General features: G+C 41.3%; 2 protein-coding genes across 5 annotated transcripts; one reads left to right on the top strand and one right to left on the bottom strand.

Moving 5' to 3' along the window:
* The first annotated feature begins 1,293 nt into the window (after positions 1-1,293).
* klhl21 (kelch-like family member 21) lies at positions 1,294-11,194 on the top strand. Of its 3 annotated transcripts, none has more exons than XM_083570701.1 (5): positions 1,294-1,530; positions 4,157-5,236; positions 7,084-7,489; positions 8,092-8,164; positions 8,557-11,194. In XM_083570701.1, exons 2-5 carry the CDS (start codon positions 4,210-4,212, stop codon positions 8,896-8,898), a joined length of 1,848 nt encoding a protein of 615 aa, XP_083426827.1. In that variant the 5' UTR covers positions 1,294-1,530; positions 4,157-4,209; the 3' UTR covers positions 8,899-11,194. The 3 variants fall into 3 exon arrangements, with proteins under 3 accessions (XP_083426827.1, XP_083426828.1, XP_083426829.1); XM_083570702.1 differs by lacking the exon at positions 1,294-1,530 and adding an exon at positions 3,848-3,980; XM_083570703.1 differs by lacking the exon at positions 1,294-1,530 and adding an exon at positions 3,935-4,034.
* Positions 11,195-12,307: 1,113 nt separating this feature from the next.
* On the bottom strand, positions 12,308-19,155 carry zbtb48 (zinc finger and BTB domain containing 48). Of its 2 annotated transcripts, none has more exons than XM_083570698.1 (10): positions 18,916-19,155; positions 17,704-18,422; positions 16,819-17,196; positions 16,570-16,662; positions 15,782-15,868; positions 14,183-14,337; positions 13,703-13,839; positions 13,094-13,258; positions 12,909-12,997; positions 12,308-12,738 (listed from the first exon to the last, which is right to left on the bottom strand). In XM_083570698.1, exons 2-10 carry the CDS (start codon positions 18,415-18,417, stop codon positions 12,424-12,426), a joined length of 2,133 nt encoding a protein of 710 aa, XP_083426824.1. In that variant the 5' UTR covers positions 18,418-18,422; positions 18,916-19,155; the 3' UTR covers positions 12,308-12,423. The 2 variants fall into 2 exon arrangements, with proteins under 2 accessions (XP_083426824.1, XP_083426823.1); XM_083570697.1 differs by having other exon boundaries at positions 19,008-19,137.
* Positions 19,156-19,322: the final 167 nt, after the last annotated feature.

Below are 19,322 nucleotides of genomic sequence, written 5' to 3'. Positions count from 1 at the left end.
TCGAATAAATCAAACAACATGGGGTTTGTTCTTATAGGAGATAATTCAAGAATAAGGTAAAAGTACTGTTACTACCCCAAAGTGGATTTTTTTTTTTTTTCAATAAATAAAAGTATGAGTTACATATTTGGAATCAAGGAAATACAATAAATATTGAAATCACCAGAAAGAAAGAGAAGGAAGCAGGTGGAGTTATATAATATGTTTGACATTTACAAATAATAGAAAGTTTAAAACCTTTTTTTGATGATGTATTATTATTAGAAGTGGGACAATCCAATAAAATATTTTTTATATATTTATATTTTATATATTTTTTTGTATTTTATTTTGTATTTCATTCGTTGTCCACTAGATGGCGCCAGTATGTGCATTTTGCTCTGCCTTGATTATCTTCACCTGTTACCAGCTTCCTACAGTGTATTTAACGCTACGTCTACACTAATCCGGAAAATGTCAAAACGTCATCCACACTGAAACCTCTGAAAATGCCTACGTCCCTGTAATACGCATGAGCAAAAAAGAGCCTGGCGTTTATTTGCTGAAACTTTGCTGCAATGTCGAGGGATGGCACCTGACTAAAAATTCATTCTTGAAAACCTGTGATTGCCAATCTGACCTTAAGAAAAGTGTGCAAGCAGGGTGGAGTGGGTGGAGAAAAGTGGCAGGAGTGATTTGTGATAGAAGGGTGTTTATGGATGTGGTGACAGGGTGGTATGGAGGCGGAAGATCTGCTGTGGAGCCTTATCTACTATCTGATCTGCTGTTATAGAAGAGCAATTAACACTTTCTGACCAATCAGATTCAAGATCTCTATGGTGAATATGTCTTTAATATCTCTATAGCATAGAAAACAAGCTTGTTGCACTTACACGAGATTTACCACTAGATGGCGGCAATATTCACACATATCAAATGTAGTGATAATTATTATTCATATTATTATAATTATAATAATAAGAGGAAGATGAATAAGAAGAGAAGAAGAATTAATAATAATAATAACCAGCAAGTATATATGCTTACCAGTTAATGTTTCTAAATTGTTAAAATATATATATATATATATATATATATATATATATATATATATATATATATATATATATATTTATTTTTATTATTATTATTTTTTTTATTATTTTTTTTTTTACATTTAAAAACATGGCCAGAATATTCCCAACAGTTTGCTGGATCCCAAATCGGTCCCTATAGAACCTAGGGTAAAACCTACGATTTTAATTTCATCCCTGTGTAGTGAGCCTAAATAGGAATACTATAGGCGTTTGGGTTGGTTTCTAGGTCACGTGGTGGAGTGGCCAATGAGCGGCTAGGTGGGGAGGGAGGGTGAGATATGGACACTTGAGGAAAACATGGCGTCGAGATGAAAGAGGAAAAAGACGGACGCCGTATTTAAGTTTTCCGGAAGGAAAAAAGGAAGGAAGAAAGGAATCAGTTCTGAAATGTAATTAGGGGGGGGGAAAGCTGAGAGCTGAGGAAAACGGGAAAAAAAGCGACACGGATATATCGGTAAGAGGGAGAAAAAATAAGTGCGCATGCGTTGAATTAGTGCCGCTTTCTCCTTGACCTGAAGGAACTAACGGACACATATCAGTTATCTACTGTTAAGGGGAAACTTCACTAGTAGGCACATTATATATGATTTTAATAAAGTATTTGTGATAAATTTAGTGATCCTGGTCCTACTTTGAAGGGCGTTGTTGTATTTGAGTTATTATTTTAGTTAGACGTTTGTGGTTGCGCTGTGATGACGTCACTGGGGGGGACATAGCCAAGCCAGTTACAGTAGAATGAAGTACAACATTTTTTAAGGTTACAAATTTAAGGGCCCCCGAGTGGCACTGGTGGTGCTGAGATTTGAACTTTTTATTATGTTGACTGATCAGAAGGTCTGGGGTTCAAGCCCCACTATCGCCAAGCTGCCACTCTTGGGCTCTTTGGAAGGCCCTCAATCCTCTGTGCTCCAGGGGGGCTCTATTTGGGATGCCCCTGCACTCTGAACCCAACTTCCTAACATCGCTTGGATATGCAAAGAAAGAATTTCCTGAATGGCTCCAGATCCAGAAGAATGTTTTCATCCCCGGTTCTGGTACTGGCTCAAGTATGTGTCCAAGGTTCTGGTCAAGTCTTTGTCCCAGGTTCTGGCCCTGGCTCAAGTCTTTGTCCCAGGTTCTGGCCCTGGCTCAAGTATTTGTCCCAGGTTCTGGCCCTGGCTCAAGACTTTGTCCCAGGTTCTGGCCCTGGCTCAAGTCTTTGTCCCAGGTTCTGGTCCTGGCTTAGTCTGTGTCCCAGGTTCTGGCACAGGCTTACTGTAAAGCACAAATTCTAGCCTGGGCTTAATCTATGCTACACGTTATGACATTGGCTCAGTCTGTGTCTCAGATTCTGGTTCTGGCACCACAGATTTTGGCCCTGGTTTAGTTTTCAGTTTGAAAGCTTGAAGTTTGAAGCTTAGTGAGGTTTCCTAGAATTAGTCCTGATCCCATCTCTCTAATAATGTGTGTGTGTGTGTGTGTGTGTGTGTGTGTGTGTGTGTGTGTGTGTGAATTGCTTTTATCATTTACCACACGTATCTCAAATTCTATTCCAAACTTTGTCATCTTGTAGTTTCTAATCATTCAAGGTTTTTTTTTACCTCTGCCTGCTTGTTCGGTGTCTTTGTCTTCTTGTCATATGGGGTTATAAGAAAAGTAAAATCAGAACGTTGCTGTGATTTATATCCAGTGTTTCCAGTACTCTTGCAATTCAAATCAGAAATTGAGCTTTTAGCAGAGATCAGGTTTAAAAGCAGTGCAGAAGAAATGTGATACTGCTTTAATAGTCTGGAGAAAGTCAGCTTTATGGCTGTAAATGGGTTGAATTTTTTTTTTAAGGAACCCTTTATTCAGACAATGAAATAGAAGTATAACCACATTCTGCGTTTATACATAATGTAGAACCTGTAGCTTTCTTTCCTAACCCCCCCCCCCCCCCCTCCTCTCCTCTCCTCTCCAGGGTGTTCTGTTTTTCATAGTTGTACTGGATACATAGTTGGGTCTCTGTGTGGAATGTGAACTCGTCTCACCGGCAACAGCTTCTTTTTTTTTTTTTTTTGGTTGTTGCACAACTTGTTTTGAAAGTAGACCATCAGGAAAAGCAATGGATGTAAATCTAAGCCTAATACACACGTGATTTACACTCAATAGTGTTAGTCGGGTAATTGGTTTACTGATTGAAGTGAACCCGAGGAGAAATGGCTAACGCATGACTCGGTGTTCGCCCCTTTATTTGGAGACGAGGAGACAACGTTCACAGTTTAATACGTAACGATAAACTATCACTTTCCGTTTTATTCCCGTTTTTTTTTTTTATGTCCGAGTGACAAAAATCAGGCCGTCAATTTTCTGACCGTCAAATCTTCGGTTTTATCTTAAAAAAAGTGTTTTGCTCTTTAAGCTGACACATGACACGACTTTGGCGGATCATATCGTTAAAGTCATGGTCACCTTGAAGAGAAAATAACCTCTGAATTGCTTGGGACATTCGAATGAGGCCTTTAAATCTTCAACTTGTGAAGTGTGTTTGGTCCCACTCTGGCCACAGCAGTTATGAATTATGTGCCTTGTGGATATTTTTCCTGGATCTGGCGCCGCGTTAAAGGGCCTGCGCCTATTTGTGTATTACTTGGTGGTGGTGGGGGTGGTGGTGTTATGGATGTTGAAGGTGGTCGGGGGGGGGGTGTCAGTAATGCTCACTGTAACATGCTGTATGGCATGAGGTGTTCTTTCCCCCTCCTCGCCCTGTGAAAATGGACACTGCTAATGTATTTATAGACTAGGCAGACAGTAAAGAGCTGTTTCTTAAGACAGTCATGGTCACAAGCGGTTTGGTCACGACTTATATCAGGTTCTAGAAGCTTCTCACACGTCACCCCGCGTCCTATGCTTTAAGTAGTTCAGACGTTTTAAGGAGCAGTACAGGTAGGAGGAAATTTGTATGCCGATTCCTTGATTATTGAGAATCGTCGTATTCTGGTGATATTTGTAAAAAAAAGTTTTTACCACATTCCCAGTTTATTAGTTCCTTTCCTTTACGTCTGTAATGTGAATGTGACATTATAATGGTTGTTTTTTTGTTTGTTTGTTTGTCTTTACAGACAAGAGTGTTTTCAGGCCCAATCGTCGACTGATTCTGGGCAAGGTTGCTGCGATGGAGAAGCCAGTCTTACAGACTCAGCATTCCATGCTGCCGTTCTTCGACACGGCCCACGCCGTCAACCTGCTGCGTGGCATTCACGAGCTGCGTGCTGAGCGCAAGTTTTTCGACGTGACCCTGTGCGCCGAGGGAAAGGAGTTCCACTGCCACCGAACCGTTCTGGCTGCTGCCAGCACCTACTTCCGGGCTATGTTTGCCGGTACGCTCCGTGAGAGCGCGATGGACCGAGTGTCCCTACAAGAGGTCTCGGCCGAGCTGCTCGGTCTTCTCGTGGACTTCTGCTATACGGGCCGTGTGACGGTCACATGCGACAACGTGGACGTTCTGCTGAAGGCAGCCGACCTCTTTCAGTTCCCGTCGGTCAAAGCGGCATGCTGCGCTTTCCTGGAGCAGCGTCTCGATGTCTCGAACTGCCTGGAGATCCAGGACTTTGCAGAGGCGTACGCCTGCAGTGAGCTCGCCACCAGTGCTCGGCGTTTTGCACTCAACAACATTATGGACCTGGCCAAAGGTCAGGAGTTTGAGCGTCTGCCCTGGAAGCGTTTGCTGGAACTAGTGTCGAACGATGGGTTACGCGTGGACAAGGAGGAAACGGCTTACCAAATGGCGGCGCGCTGGGTTAAAGCTGACCCACGGAGACGGCTTCAGTACTGGCCCGAGCTCCTGCAGCATGTACGCTTGCCCTTCGTTCGACGCTTCTTTTTGCTTGCCCGCGTTGAAAGCGACCCACTCGTCTATCTAACACCGGAGTGTCTGCGTCTGGTGTCTGAGGCACGCAGCTTCCAGTCAGGAGAGTACGACCGACATGATCGGCCGTGCCAGCGAATGCGCCCTCGTCCTTCTACTGGTCTTGCCGAGATTCTGGTCGTGGTGGGAGGCTGTGACCAAGACTGTGACGAACTCGTGACCGTGGACTGTTTCAACCCGCAGACAGGCCAGTGGAGATACCTGGCTGAGTTTCCTGACCATCTCGGTGGAGGCTACAGTATAGCAGCACTGGGCAATGATATGTATGTCACAGGTAGGTCGGACCATCGGCTACAGCTACTGATAGCTAGGTTGGATTATACCTAACCGATTAATCGACTGATAGTTTTTTAAATGGATGCTGGATAAAAAAAACAAACATAACGCTGTGCATAACTATGCAAAAATGTACAAAATGAAACGTGGATATACTAATTATAGTAATAAATGTTAAGGGAAAGTCAAAGACATGCGTCAGACTAGTGCTGCACGATTAATCGTATCGCAATCGTGATGTCAACTTGTGATTAAATGACGGCAAATGTTGCTATATAATGAATTAAAAAAGTGCACGGGTGGACACATACTTTCTGAGAACAGTTTGCAGTCATTCCGTGCCGCTAACAAAACAAAACAAACTGATAATTTCAGTTTGAATATGACAAATTTGTAACAGATATCACTAGTTGGAAGAAAGAGACGTCAGACAGCGCTTTCATTTTTTTTATTCAGGCCGGGACACACACCCACTCGGTGATACCAATCATGATACCATTTATTATATTGCAAATCGCAATATTGACCACAATAATCGCAAACATTAAATTTTTCTCAAATTGTGCAGCCGTAATTCAGACACTCCAAACAAATAAAAATAGTTACATCCAAAATTATTTTAAAAAAGACACTTCAAATAAACAACACGTGGCGTCAGGGATTCACCTCTAGAGGCCGCTCTCGTACTGTATAGCGCAACCCGGAAAAACTAATAGTATGGATTTTTGCAGATCTTAGTTTCATCTATCAACAAGCTGCGACAATTAAACTGCTAAACCAATGAATCGGTCGACTTCTAGACATGGCTGTATGTACTAAAGTAACAGAATATTTCTTTAGACTCAAACTTGGAACAATATCCATATTCACATCTCTCCCATGTACATGGTTTGTTTTCTTATCATATAAATCTACCCTTGATAAGCGAAGGAGTTTCTCTTAGTTTATTGGTTACTACAAATCAAGCAGTACTACAGGAATTGCTAATGGAAATTCAAAAGAAGGATTTTGAAACCTGACAACCGACCTGATACAACAGGCAACATGCAAATGTGACAACTATTGAACTTCTAATGAAAATAAAGAGGCAAATTTGGCAGTCGTTTACTGTGTAGACAACCTGTAAAGCACCATAAATGCTTTCGGAGAAGTGATCCAGAAACATCTATGTACACTATTTATGAGGACAGTAAGTAGAACATTCAGCTCCATTGTGCAAGTGAAGTGAAGATGATCAGTCATTCACACACTTTCAGTAAGCAGTTAATCCTGGACGGGGTCGCAGGGGATCACTGGGTGTGAGTCCGTCATATTTCCAAAAGAATGAGAAGTCTTTTATTGCTATTTTTTGTTGTTGTTGTGACTTTACTCAGATTTATGTGAATCTTCCGATCTGTCCTTTATCCATCCGTCCCAGCTGGTGGCACGTGTTGTACCAAAGATTAAACACTATACCTTCTTTGTAAAAGACCTGAAATCCATGAAGGCTCAAAACAACCCTGTAATCCTTTATGGCTCGAATCATTGCACGAGTATAAATAAACAGCTAGCTTTTGGCTAGACGCGAGAGAGGAAATGGGGACGTGGTGTTCTGCCAGAAAAACAACAACAGTTAATGATTCGGGCGTCCAGAACTGGACAATGTTCACACCAGAGAAACATCTCGGGGCTGTCACAAATCGTCATATGCGTTTTGAAATGTATCATTGGTTGTAAGAAAGGGCTACAAAAAATGCCATAAATACTGCCCTGAACAGTTAACATGCTTAAAACTGAGATGGAGTTTTGCTGATACCGTGTCTACTTTTAACCCCACCTGCTTTTTTTTTTTTTTATTATTGGCAGGCGGCTCAGATGGATCGCGCCTCTACGATTGCGTGTGGCGCTACAACTCGAGCGTGAATGAGTGGACCGAAGTGTCGCCCATGCTTAAGGCACGTGAGTACCACAGCTCGTGTGTGGTGAAGGGCCAGCTCTACGTGGTGGCGTCTGACAGCACGGAGCGCTACGACCACACACTAGACTGCTGGGAGCCTTTGGTGCCCATGTTGCACGCCATGGACAACTGCTCAACTACAGTGTGTGGGGGACGTCTCTATGCCACCGGCTCACTCCCTGGCGAGGACGCCATGGCCATTCAATGCTACGATGCCGAAACTAACCGCTGGAACCTGGTAAACTGCGGCCAGCTGCCTCCCTGGTCTTTCGCACCAAAATCAGTGACTCTCAATGGGCACATTTACTTTGTAAGGTGAGGAGGTGAATTGATTATTATCTTTCTTTTGAAAACCTTTTGACATAGAAGACGCAGCAGTCACAATGTCATAGCTTAAGGAAACGGTTTTCAAATGAATGATGTAATATATATTTGCATTGGAACGGTGCTGCTTCGGTGTCTTTTTCAGGGTGTCATGTATGAATCATTTTAGTGACTTGGTTCTTTGAATCTCGTTAATCAAAGTGAACGAATAGTTTTTTTTTTGTCATTTCGTTCGTTCGAGATTTTGCGACGCTTTGCTCAAGTGCGTCCAGTAGAAAACGGACGAATCCCTCATTGAGTCGACTCGTTCTTCCGAGTCATATAAAAGACTCGGTTAAAAACGAACAAATCAATCATGAACGACTCACCTCCCTGTTTTTCCCTCAGCACACACAACATGATGACCGCTTATGATAAACACTGACAGCATGAGATACTGTGGGAAAAACAGTTGTAATTTTTCTTGCACAAAGACTTTCTTTTTTTTTGGTGTAAAAATTAGCTTTCATTTCGTTACTTCCAACAGAGATTATGATTTTAAATGGACAATGAATACATTTGCGAAAGCATTTATCACAGTTCCTATGTTTCAGGGATGACTCAGCAGAAATTGACATCTACGATCCACAGAAGAACGAATGGGACAAAATTAGCCCGATGAACCAAGTAAGGGATTTTCCTTCTTCACATTGACCTCGTGAGTGTGACACGATTAGTGTGTAGGCATCTTGAATGATTAGTGGGTGGGATACCAGGTGGTACAATAAACATATATACCGTATATCTTGAAATATCACGGTATTACGTTAGTATATAAACAAAAAAAACGTCATTTATGGTCATAAAACAGATCTCAGTATCTCAACAGCCAGTATTTTTTATCCTTCTACAGTATCTACAGAGATGTTTGACTTACACTTAGGATGGAGAAGTTGGGTGGAAGAGTTTTTACTTGGGCCTGCTATCTAGCTCTTCTTCTTTATGTTGCCCCCTCATACTATGAGAGTTATTCTACAGGTCCAGGTACTGACTTACTCCTATGATACCCTCCCCCACAGGTACACGTGGGAGGCAGCTTGGCAGTTCTGGGAGGCCGTCTGTATGTGTCTGGTGGCTATGACAACACGTTTGAGCTGTCTGACGTGGTGGAGGTGTACGACCCCGGCGCGCGCTCATGGAGCCTAGCTGGCCGACTCCCCCAGCCCACCTTCTGGCACGGCAGCGTCAGTATCTTCCGCCAGTTCATGCCCCTCGTTCCCAGTTCGTTCGAGCCGCTCGACGTCTCCGAGGCAGATGACATCCACCTGCACCGCCACCATCGCCACCACCATGCGCTTCAAGAGCTCAACAACGAGCTCAATCACAACCACCGCAATCGGGAGGTGAACCCGGCGCGCTGATGCCACCATGGAACTCCACGATACGCACTTTACCACATTCTTCACCTCAACCGGAGAGCGACGGACATGATGCACTATTCCTGCTCCCGCTGTTTGCCTCGTTGTATTCTTATTTTTCTCGTGCCGGATGTGTCCGGGATAAGTGTTTACACCAGCATGATTCTAGCCACACTATCAGCATTAAAGCGACATGAAATGAAGCACATGGAAATACATGGTAAAAAAAATAAAATAACAAAAAACATACAAACACAGTGATGCTTTATTGAAAATAGGCTGTATAGACAAAAGTTTGTGGACACCTCACCATAAGATTAATATGTCCTTCTTGTTCTACGTTTAGTCCCATTTGCTGTTTGAACAGTCTCCACTCTTCTGGGAAGATGTTATGTTTATATTCATTTAGCCACAACCGGGCGTATAGATAGATATATAGAAAGGGCAGCTCAGTCATTAGATAGACAGCAGCTCATATACGTCACCAGAGCTTTTATAGTTCAGCGTGTGGCTTTTCTTGGACAGTGCTTTCGTTTTCATTAGAAAGACATTTCAGTTTTTTTTGTTATTTCCGCCTACCAAAGTCCATTTCACTTCCTTTCTTTACATTTCATGACCACTGAATGTACTAGTTCACTAATCTATGCAGCCCCTAGTGCTGAGGTTTGGTTTTTGTTTACCTTTTTCACTTTCCATTTTATATCCAAAGGATATTATTTGCCGAAATGCCGAGGTTTGTCCAAATGTAGCGCTCATCATATTCAGATATTCATTTCAGCCATTAGTCATGATCTTACCATCTCAACCAAGGCCTGAAGATGCCTAGCTGTTACTGTAGTTCTTGGTGATTTCTATCAGAAATCATGGGAGTCCCGCTTCATTAGAGTTCGCCGAGAAGCATGTGGTTTTTGAACATTCGAAATCTTTCGTCCCTGTTCGCTGTTACTCTTCTGGGAAGAGTGTGTTTGTGGAGATTTTTGCTCATTCAGTTCAGTACTGATGGAGGTAAGATGATTCATCCCCAAAGATATTCAATAGGGTTGAGATCAGAGCTCTATAGCAGGAGATCTTTCACACCAAACCTTAAGGCATGTCCTCATGTGGAACAGGTTAGGAAAATTTCCTGCTTGCGCAACCAAAGACGTCCTATACAATCGTGTACCTCCGAACCTGTGGTAACAGTTTGGAAAAGAACCACTTGAAAAAGTCTGGGGAAAAAGTTAGGTGTCCCAATACTTTTGTCCATATAGTGTATTTTTATTTATTTTTTTTTTTTTTACTTGCAGGAGGTGTAAAGTAACTACACTTTTCTATGTGGGAATTTTGTGAACTTTTATTCAAGTGTTAACTTCCTACCAAAAGCAGAACTGTGTTGGCTTTCTGGTTTTTTCTTGCAAGGATAGTAAGCAATAATCATAAAGGCTGAACTATAAATATTGGCACCTGTGTTAATATTGTTTATCAGGTGCTTGTTTTTTTACTATTTACAAAAATAATACTCACCTTGACATACAAACATGAAAGTACTCTGGTAGGAATCATGCTGGTTGTGTTGTTGTTTTTTTCTCACACACTAATTCGATCTTCAGTAGTGCAGCCATGTACATTTGCATCACACGTTAGTCCGTGCACTAGAAGGAGACCGGATGACACGGGGGTTCAAGTCTTGCTATGAAGTAGGGAATCGATTGGATTAAACAAAAGGGGGTCTGAGGAAAGCAACCGCAGCCTTGTCGCTTTCCAAAGAACAAAGGGGTCGGATCGCACCGTTAAAATCCTTAGAAATATTTGCAAATTTGGATCGCACTGTGAAAAATGAAACATTTTTCTCGTTCTGATGTTCAACCAGACAATCTATTATGCATGAATTCCTCACATCTTTGTGATTTTTAACGTCTCGATCTCATTCATGTTGGTATTTTGATAGGAAGTTTATTTATGGATGGTTTTTTTTCTTTCCTATTTTTATAGATGTTGTGTTGCGTGTTGTTTTCACTGTTTGAATTGCTTTCACTACGCTGTTCCAAAAAAAAACAACAAAAAAAACTGGAAGTATTCATTTAATAATTAAGTCTCGAGGAAGACATTGTGTGTGTTTTTGGTTATTACTAATAATTATAATTGCGTACTCCTATGCAGAAACGGTACTTCTAACATTTTGTTACGTTTGTTGTTTTTGTTTGTTTTTTCTTACATTGTTTTTGGTATGTGGCCAATACAATTCACCGTACAGGCCTTGTGTTTCGGTTTGTGTTTGTGATGCCTGTAAGCGTGATGAAGAAATAAACTGCAGGCAGGACTACTGGTTTATTGACTTTATTTCCACTGGCGTAATTATAGCACATCGTATCGCCATTAAGTCATACAATATGTACATTTTATAGTGTTTGCATGTAAATTTTTGAAGCGCAAAAGGATTGAGCACATATACGTATATAATTTAAAATGTTAGGATCTGTGTCTGTGAGCATGCTCAAATTCAAGAAACTATTATTGTATTCCATACTAAAACTGTCTTTTATAGGCGAAAAAAAAGACTCAGTATATGGACATAAGTATTGGGACACCTGACTTTTCCAGTCATATGTGGTTCTTCCCCAGTCGGTCATCACATATTTGGCGGCACAAGATCACATGGGATGCGTTGGATGTTGGAGCATGAAATTTTCCATCCCTTCACTTGAATATTTGGCTAAATGAGTACAAATATCTACAAGCTCACAAATCTAGTGGAACGTCTTCCCAGAAGAGTGGAAGCTAAATTCTGAATAGAAATTTCAAAAAGCACATATGAAGCTTATAGTCAGTGTGTCCACAGGTGTCCACAAACTTTTGTCCGTATACTGTATCTTGTGGTGGCTGTATTCTGGTGAGCAGGTAAAAAGCATGTATTCTGATGTCTAATGTATAAACTTCTATTGTATTAACAAGTAAAGCCGAGCACACGTTCATGGGGTTTATGATTTGAAAAATCCCTAATAAGTAAATCCTAAAATTTTTTACTTGCTGAAGACACAATATTCCCTCCTGCTTCCGATCCTCAGACTTGTGAATTCACAGGTCAAATGAAGGTCAGTTTGGTGCAATTCAACATGAAATTACTTCCCATCCTGTTTTCTTTCCTTTCAGTGAATTGGCTTTTCCAGTTGGTTCGAATGCTGCTTTAGCTGAAACACCTTTAACTGTAGATGCTGTTCAGCTTCCTTTTACCAAAAATATTTTCCTTTACTCTGTAATATAGTTGAAGGCTGCCAAGTTGAATATTGAAAACACATTCAACTATTTGTGGACTACGCAGATACATTCAAGCAGTAAATCTTTAACGCTTTTATTTTATCCGTATATTTCGGTAAATTATTATTTTTTTTAATCCGTCGTCATCATCAGAGCCTCTCTAGTAAAGGAAAAAAAGTTTATACTTTATTTTACTGTGCATGCATTTGAATTGGCTGCCGTTTCACTTATGCACCAAAACAAATCTGGTCTCAGGATCGCACCTTGGAGCACCTCGCTCTTCTTACCCTTCCCTCAAGCTTTGCCATCAGCCCCGTCGCCCTGCAGCTCCACCACTAGGTCTGACTGAATGGGAAACGTGTCGGTCACCAGCACCTCCATCACCTCGTCCATGCCGAAGCTTTCCTGCACGGCTTCCTTCACACCGCCAGAGTCAAGACGCACCATGCTTTCCTCTTCGGCTGAAAGGGCATCCTCGTCTGCCGCCTCCTGTCCCGAAGGAATAGTCTCTGCGTTCTCATCCTCTACTATGAGGTTGCGCAGTTTCCTCTGGCGTGGGTTGTAGTTCTCCACGCGGTTGTGGATCTGGACGTGTCGCCGCAAGTGAGCCTGAGGACCAGAGGACATCGTTCACAGAAATCAAGCCTTCTATGCAAGAGACAGAGGGTTATATAACAATGATGTAATACATCATGTGGTGGAAGACAATCACTATCCTTATAGTATTACTATTCATACAGCTTTGACTGTGATGCCCAGGTTGTTCAATGTCTCTGTACCTGTCTGGTGAACTTGTAGCCACACTCTGTGCACTCGAACTTCCTCATCCCTTTGTGTCTCCGTACGTGTACACGAAGCTGCTCGATGGCTGGAAAAGACAAAACGGCGAAAATCCAAAATCCGCCAGCTCTTGACCAGGCTTAATTTTAGGATGAAGCAGAATTTTCCAAAAACAGCTGCTCACCTTTGAAGGACTTGTTGCAGATGTGGCAGGTGTGCGGCTGGCCTTCTTGGTGTCTGCTGGCTATGTGGCGCTGCAGCGGCCCTTTCTCGGTAAAGCGTTGCTCGCAGAACTCACAACTGTATGGCCGCTCGCCAGTGTGTGTGCGGTTATGCTTGTCCAGGCTCGCTATGTACACACACGTGATATTCAAACTAAAAATGTTTTCATTCAATAAAATGCAATAGAACAAATAAATAAATTCAAAACAGTACAGTAATAGTGTCCTATTAATACCTGTATTTCTCTGTATCAAAGCTTTTGAAATATACACTATATTGCCAAAAGTATTGGGTCACCTGGTTATAAGTATGGAATGTGATTTTTGAGAATTGCATTCCACATTTAGTCCCAATTTGCTCTTATAATTGCCTCCACTCTTCTGAGAAGATGTTCCACTAGATTTTGGAGTGTGCTTATGGATATTTGTGTTCATCAGCCACAAGGGTGTTATGAAAGGCAGGTACTGATGTGGCCTGGTGAGGAGTCTATGTCAACACCTAGTTCTAATTATATCTCGACCCGATTTACGGCATACGGACAGCCGATAGAAACGTTTAGAAATGAAATTACCCTGAGTGCGAAAGGTCTTGCCGCACAGGTGGCACTGATACGGTTTCTCCCCTGTGTGTGTGCGGAGATGCATGTTCAGATTGACCTTCTGGGTAAAGGCGTGATTGCAGATCTCGCACACGAACGGACGCTCCTTCCTGCAGAGAGGAGGTCGGGTGTGTTCATGTTGTGTTTGACAAAGCAGAAACATGACTATTAGCACCAATAACACAATAACCTTCATTTCTGTAAAAAAAAAAAAAAAAAAAAAAAAAAAACATTCTATAACAAGTACATTATTCATTGTCTGTACACAATAATGTCTCTTTGTATTATTAACATGACCTTAAATGCCTCGTGTCTGTGTATCCATGAAAAATCCAGCACCTTACTGACACACTTTACTTTGTTTTATCCGTCTTTTTATCCGTCTATAGGTGGCCCTATATGGAGGTTCTACGGCTACTCTGTATATCTCCGGTATGGGATTGTAAAGGAAACCTGTGAATGGCTTTGATGTGCATCTGTAGGCCGTTGCGGCTGGAAGCTCGATGGCCGCACTCCTCACACACGAACAGCTTCTCCCCGCGGTGCTTGGCGGCTTCGTGGAGACGCAGCTCGGTGCGTGACAGGAAGTTCTTGGGGCAGAGCGGGCACTAGACAGAAAATATACAGGATCGAGAAGGAAACCATGTATGGGGAAAAAATAAATTCTTCTAATGTATACGGTCCTTTAAGCCCCGGCGTCTCGGGCATCTCTTGTAATATTAGGTGATCCTTTGTTATTATTATTAATCAGAATATAGGATGTCTGCATGTGGTGGCATGAAATTTTCCGCTCACTTGAACTAGGAGATGCAAACCTGTTTCAGCATGACCATACCCCTGTACACAGAGAAGCACTCCATGAAGATCTGCTTTCCATTGCAACCAATGTAAAGCAGATCTTCATGGAATGCTTCTCTGTGCACAAAATTTTCCATTGCTGCACTCCATGAAGATCTGCTTTACATTGGTTGCAATGGAAAATTTTGAATAGCCTGTATAGAGTATAGAGCTCTGACCTTAACCCTATTGAAAGGCCTCCTCATCTGGCATCCTTGTTACTGAATCAGCAAAAACATCTCCACACTCCCAGAACAGTGGATGTTATTAGAACACCAAAAGGGGGAACAATGTGGAAAAGGATGTTCATAAAACGCATCTTGTCCACAAAGTTACACTAAATACTGGACAAACTGTAACAGGAACTACAGAATACAGTAAAACCTCCGATAACCTGCAGTTCGGAATTCGGGCCTCGGAAAATTCACAGGTTCTCATTTGGAGTTGCGGATTATCCTAAAATTCGTGGGAATTCGTAGCGGGACCGAATGTTCAGGAACATTAGGAATAACATTTTTCATACAAGTTTTCAAAACATTATTGTATTATACATTTTAAGTGATAACTAAAGCATTTATGTCCGTTACGTCACATATTCTGTTGAGAACGCATCACAAAGGATCCAACTTACTAATCGAGTTCTCTGACCAATCCGGAGGCGAGAAAGGCTGTTGACTCAGCCAATAGAAGCGCAGGATTTGTTTAAACACTGTACGTTTATAAAGTGGAAATGTCTAGATGAATTCACTAAGGTACCATAGAGGATATGGTGGTGCGTCCAAAATTCACGGATTTTCGGGAACTTCCAGGGGGCCGCTGTACTTTTGTTAAAAATTGAAAGACCAATTAAAAAAATACTCCCATAATCGTAAATTTATATATTTTATATATTCTTAATTGTTGTGTTAATACACAGTTTGCTTGCATCAATATTTGTTAAAAAAAATTCCTTTGGGTTAATTATAAACGTTACAATAACATTTCCGTCGTCACTCCTCCGGCTTTTGGATATAAACGTAAATCGCAATTGCGAATGTGTTTCATTTCCCAAACCTTCTCATGCCGATCTCATCCCGATACTGTATATTCAGACCTGTTGCTGTTGTCATAAATACTGTTCCTTGTGTCATTGTTAAAAGCACCTGAAAATAACCTGAAACTGAATCGAGCTTAGTGTGCCGTCACGAAACAAACGTCTTAAAGCCGGCTTCTTACTAAATATGGTTTCGGAGCTCCGTGGACTTTAATCATGTGATTTCGGAGCTCTTTCTTCTGCATGAACTGCTCCGAACATGAAGTGCACTACAAAAAAAAAAAAAAAAAAAAAAAAGCAGAGAGAAAGTTACAACATGAACAACAGCAAAAAAATAATACTTCAAAGTAGCCTATAATTATTTCATTATCCACATTTTATATATATATATATATATATATATATATATATATATATATATATATATATATATATATGTATATATATATATATATATATATATATATATATATATATATATATATATATGTATGGATGGACAAAAAGTATTGGGACACCTGACATTTCCAGCCATATGTGGTTTTTCCTCAAACCGTTACCACAAAGTTGGAAGCTCACAACTTTACTAACACTCTCTGTGACTGAATGATCACAAATCTCCACAAGCACGCTCCTTAAATAAAAGGTTAATGGAGGTTATTATAAAAGCAAATGGGGACGAAATGTGGAATGCTGAAAAAGCACTTCATCTTATGCTCAGGTGTCCAGAGACTTTTGTCCATATGGTGAATACTATAAGTGGACGTTCAACACCATTAAATCTATATAAATGGTTAAAAAGTGGTGTATACTGTAAGAATAAAACACTACAGGATGCACGTGACATGCATAGCAGCATGTCCTGAAGTGTTTGATTCCTGATTTGATACATACATCACTGTTTATTATCAATTATGTAAAAATCGTGGTTTTTGGCCCATTTATATTTGCTATTTAAATAGAAAATGACCTTATTCGGCATCTCGCCCGTGTGCGAGACTGTGTGCATCCGCAGTTCCTGTCTCTTCTTAAAGCTCATGGGACACCTAGAGCAGAAATACATCTGGACCGAAAAAGGTGTTTGAGTTTGGTGAATAGTCAATGCATACAAAAAAATTCTTCAAGCCATTTATACGCTGCCTGCTATGTTCCCATTAACATATATTTATTTATTTATTTATTTATTGATTATTATTCATTTTATTTATTTCTTCCTCACCATATCAGTCCTGCTGAGGCAGTTCCTGGCCTCATGCTCTTGCAAATTCTCCTTCCTATAATAGCATTTCCCACATTTGCCACACTTAAAAGGTTTCTCCCCGGTGTGCCGCCTGTTATGGACTTTCAAGTAGTATTTGCTGAGGAACGTCTTGTGGCACGTGGGACACTGAACGGAGTCCTTCTTCGCGTCCGTCGTCGAACCACCTCCGTCTCCGTTCTCTTTCCCGTCGACACTTCCTTTCCGTCTGCGCTTCCCTCGCGTAGCTTTATGAGACGCCGCCACGGGTGGCTGGTGCGGCGTGTACTCTTCGTCCGTGTCCTCTGTAAAAATCCCTGCACCGTCCTCGTCGTCTTCGTCCCCGTTTGGAGGACCGTCCTGCACAGACGAAACCAGAATATAGAGTGGAGATGCCCAAACTAAAGCCTGCAGGGCAAAGCAGGGCCATGATGACCTTTGATTTGACCTGCCATACCATATATGAGATGAAGCGAAAAATAAAGGGAGGAAAAAAAACAAAAAGACATTGACACAAACCTTAATTACTAATTTAGACTTTCAGACTTTCATTCTGAAAAACTTGGTGTAAACTAGAAGCAAACCGACTGAATCATCTACATAATGTCCTGAATCTGAAACAATACGGACCGGATTCATGTCTCGGAGAGGTCTCTAATATCACATGGCTGTATTGTGATAAATTTCTGTGCTATTTTACATGGAGCATTTTTTTAAATCCAGTATCCATTTTTAAAACTATCGATTAATCAAAACAAAAACTATTGATTAATCGGTTATCTGCAAATACGGTCCAACCTATTTCAATCCCGGTAAAACCACTATTTATGAATTAATAATAAATGATTAATTAATGAATTCACTTGCCACATGCGTATTGCTCTGTTCTCCATCAGTGGGTGTGATGTGTTCGTCTTTGGCCTCAAGAGATGCAGTTCTTCTTCTTGCTGCACTGAGTTTTGGGGCTACAGGAACGACGTCCTCTCTGGCCAGCCTGCTTGGACCCCGGACCCTCCTGCCAGATCGAGTGGTGGTGGATAAGTTGGTGCTGAGAAAATCAGCGCACTCCACATCTACAACTTTTGACCTTGTCGGGTTTTCTCCATCGCTGGTCACCTCTGGTTGAGGTGCTGATTGTGGCACAGCGGTCAAGTGCGGTTTGGTGTCCACTGACGCTGAGAGGAAAAGTGACTTCCCTTCGGCGTCTTCGCTCCCATTGCTTCTGACCAGCTTTTGAGCAGGAACGAGGGAATCAGGAACGGATAGATCATCTGCAGCCCGTCGAACCTTCACCTCAGTCTCGCTGTTCAGCTCGAGATCACCAGTGTAAAAGAAATGCAGCAGCAGCTCGAGGCCCTCATCGGGACACTCTTGTGGCAGGTTGATCTCTGTGCACGTCGTGGAGGAGGGCAAGTCCCGGAAAATATGGCTGAAGCAAGCGAGGATGTTGCGGTGGGCCAGGAACACTTGACCGCTTGGGGTGTTTAGCATCACATCGCAGAACTTTCCAAGCCCCCTCTGCTGGTTCAGCTCGGACAAAACCCACTTGGCGTGAGCACCATCTAGTGTGCTTCGATCCATTAGGACTACATGACAAAAAGAATGCAATGTACATTTTTTTTTTTTTACTTTTTCCTTTCATTTCAATACCCAAGAAATCTTTTAACTCTAGTTCTAACATTAAACTTCTAAGCATTTTGAAAAAAATATATATTATTGACACAATACTGCAAATATGTAATGGTCACGTGGTTGTCATTCTCTTCAAACGCTTTCGACTATTTAGGGTTCATTCAATATACAGCATGTTTTGTCATCGATTGCATATTTGCAATTTCTTAATAGAAAATGATTATTTCGATTTTTTTGCATTAAGAAGTTGCACTCCCTATAGAATAAATTAACAGTATGTAATGTATTAGATCTGAGGCATGAAATACTGTCTGCAATATAGAACTGGGTGTCAAACACTGCCATTATCATGCGTGAAAATATTTGTATTTTCTATTATTTTTCTATCCTACATCTTCATGCATTCTCCACATTTTATCCAGTGCCTTAATGGCTGCAGTGATCCACCTGGTTGTATGAACTCGACGTTGAGAGTCGTGTGCGTATTTTTGTGACGCTCCCTAAAGTCCGCTCCATTAAACCAGCAGTGAATGATTTACCTCTCCGTGGCTGCAGTCTCTACAACCTCACGCAATGCTCTTTCATAAATAAATCCGATCTACACAACTGGTATGTAATAAATAAATAACATCTTTAACACGAAATGCTTTTTATTCGACTACAAAATACAAAGCCGCCATGTTGGTTAAAAAAAAGCAGGAAATGACGTTTACTAGTTGGCCAAGCAATAGGTTTCAAGGAGTTTATATTTTGTTTAGGAAATATTTTAATAAAATATTACCTGCGTTACCAAGCTATAAACTCGGTTTTAGAAGTTAATACATGATTATAAATGTATTTTAATTGCTTAACCG

This window comes from Silurus aristotelis (genome assembly GCF_946808225.1).
Source record: "Silurus aristotelis genome assembly, chromosome: 19".
Classification (NCBI taxonomy): domain Eukaryota; kingdom Metazoa; phylum Chordata; class Actinopteri; order Siluriformes; family Siluridae; genus Silurus; species Silurus aristotelis.
The sequence above is the reverse complement of the archived record's forward strand: the minus strand, read 5'-3'. Positions and strand labels throughout refer to the sequence as shown.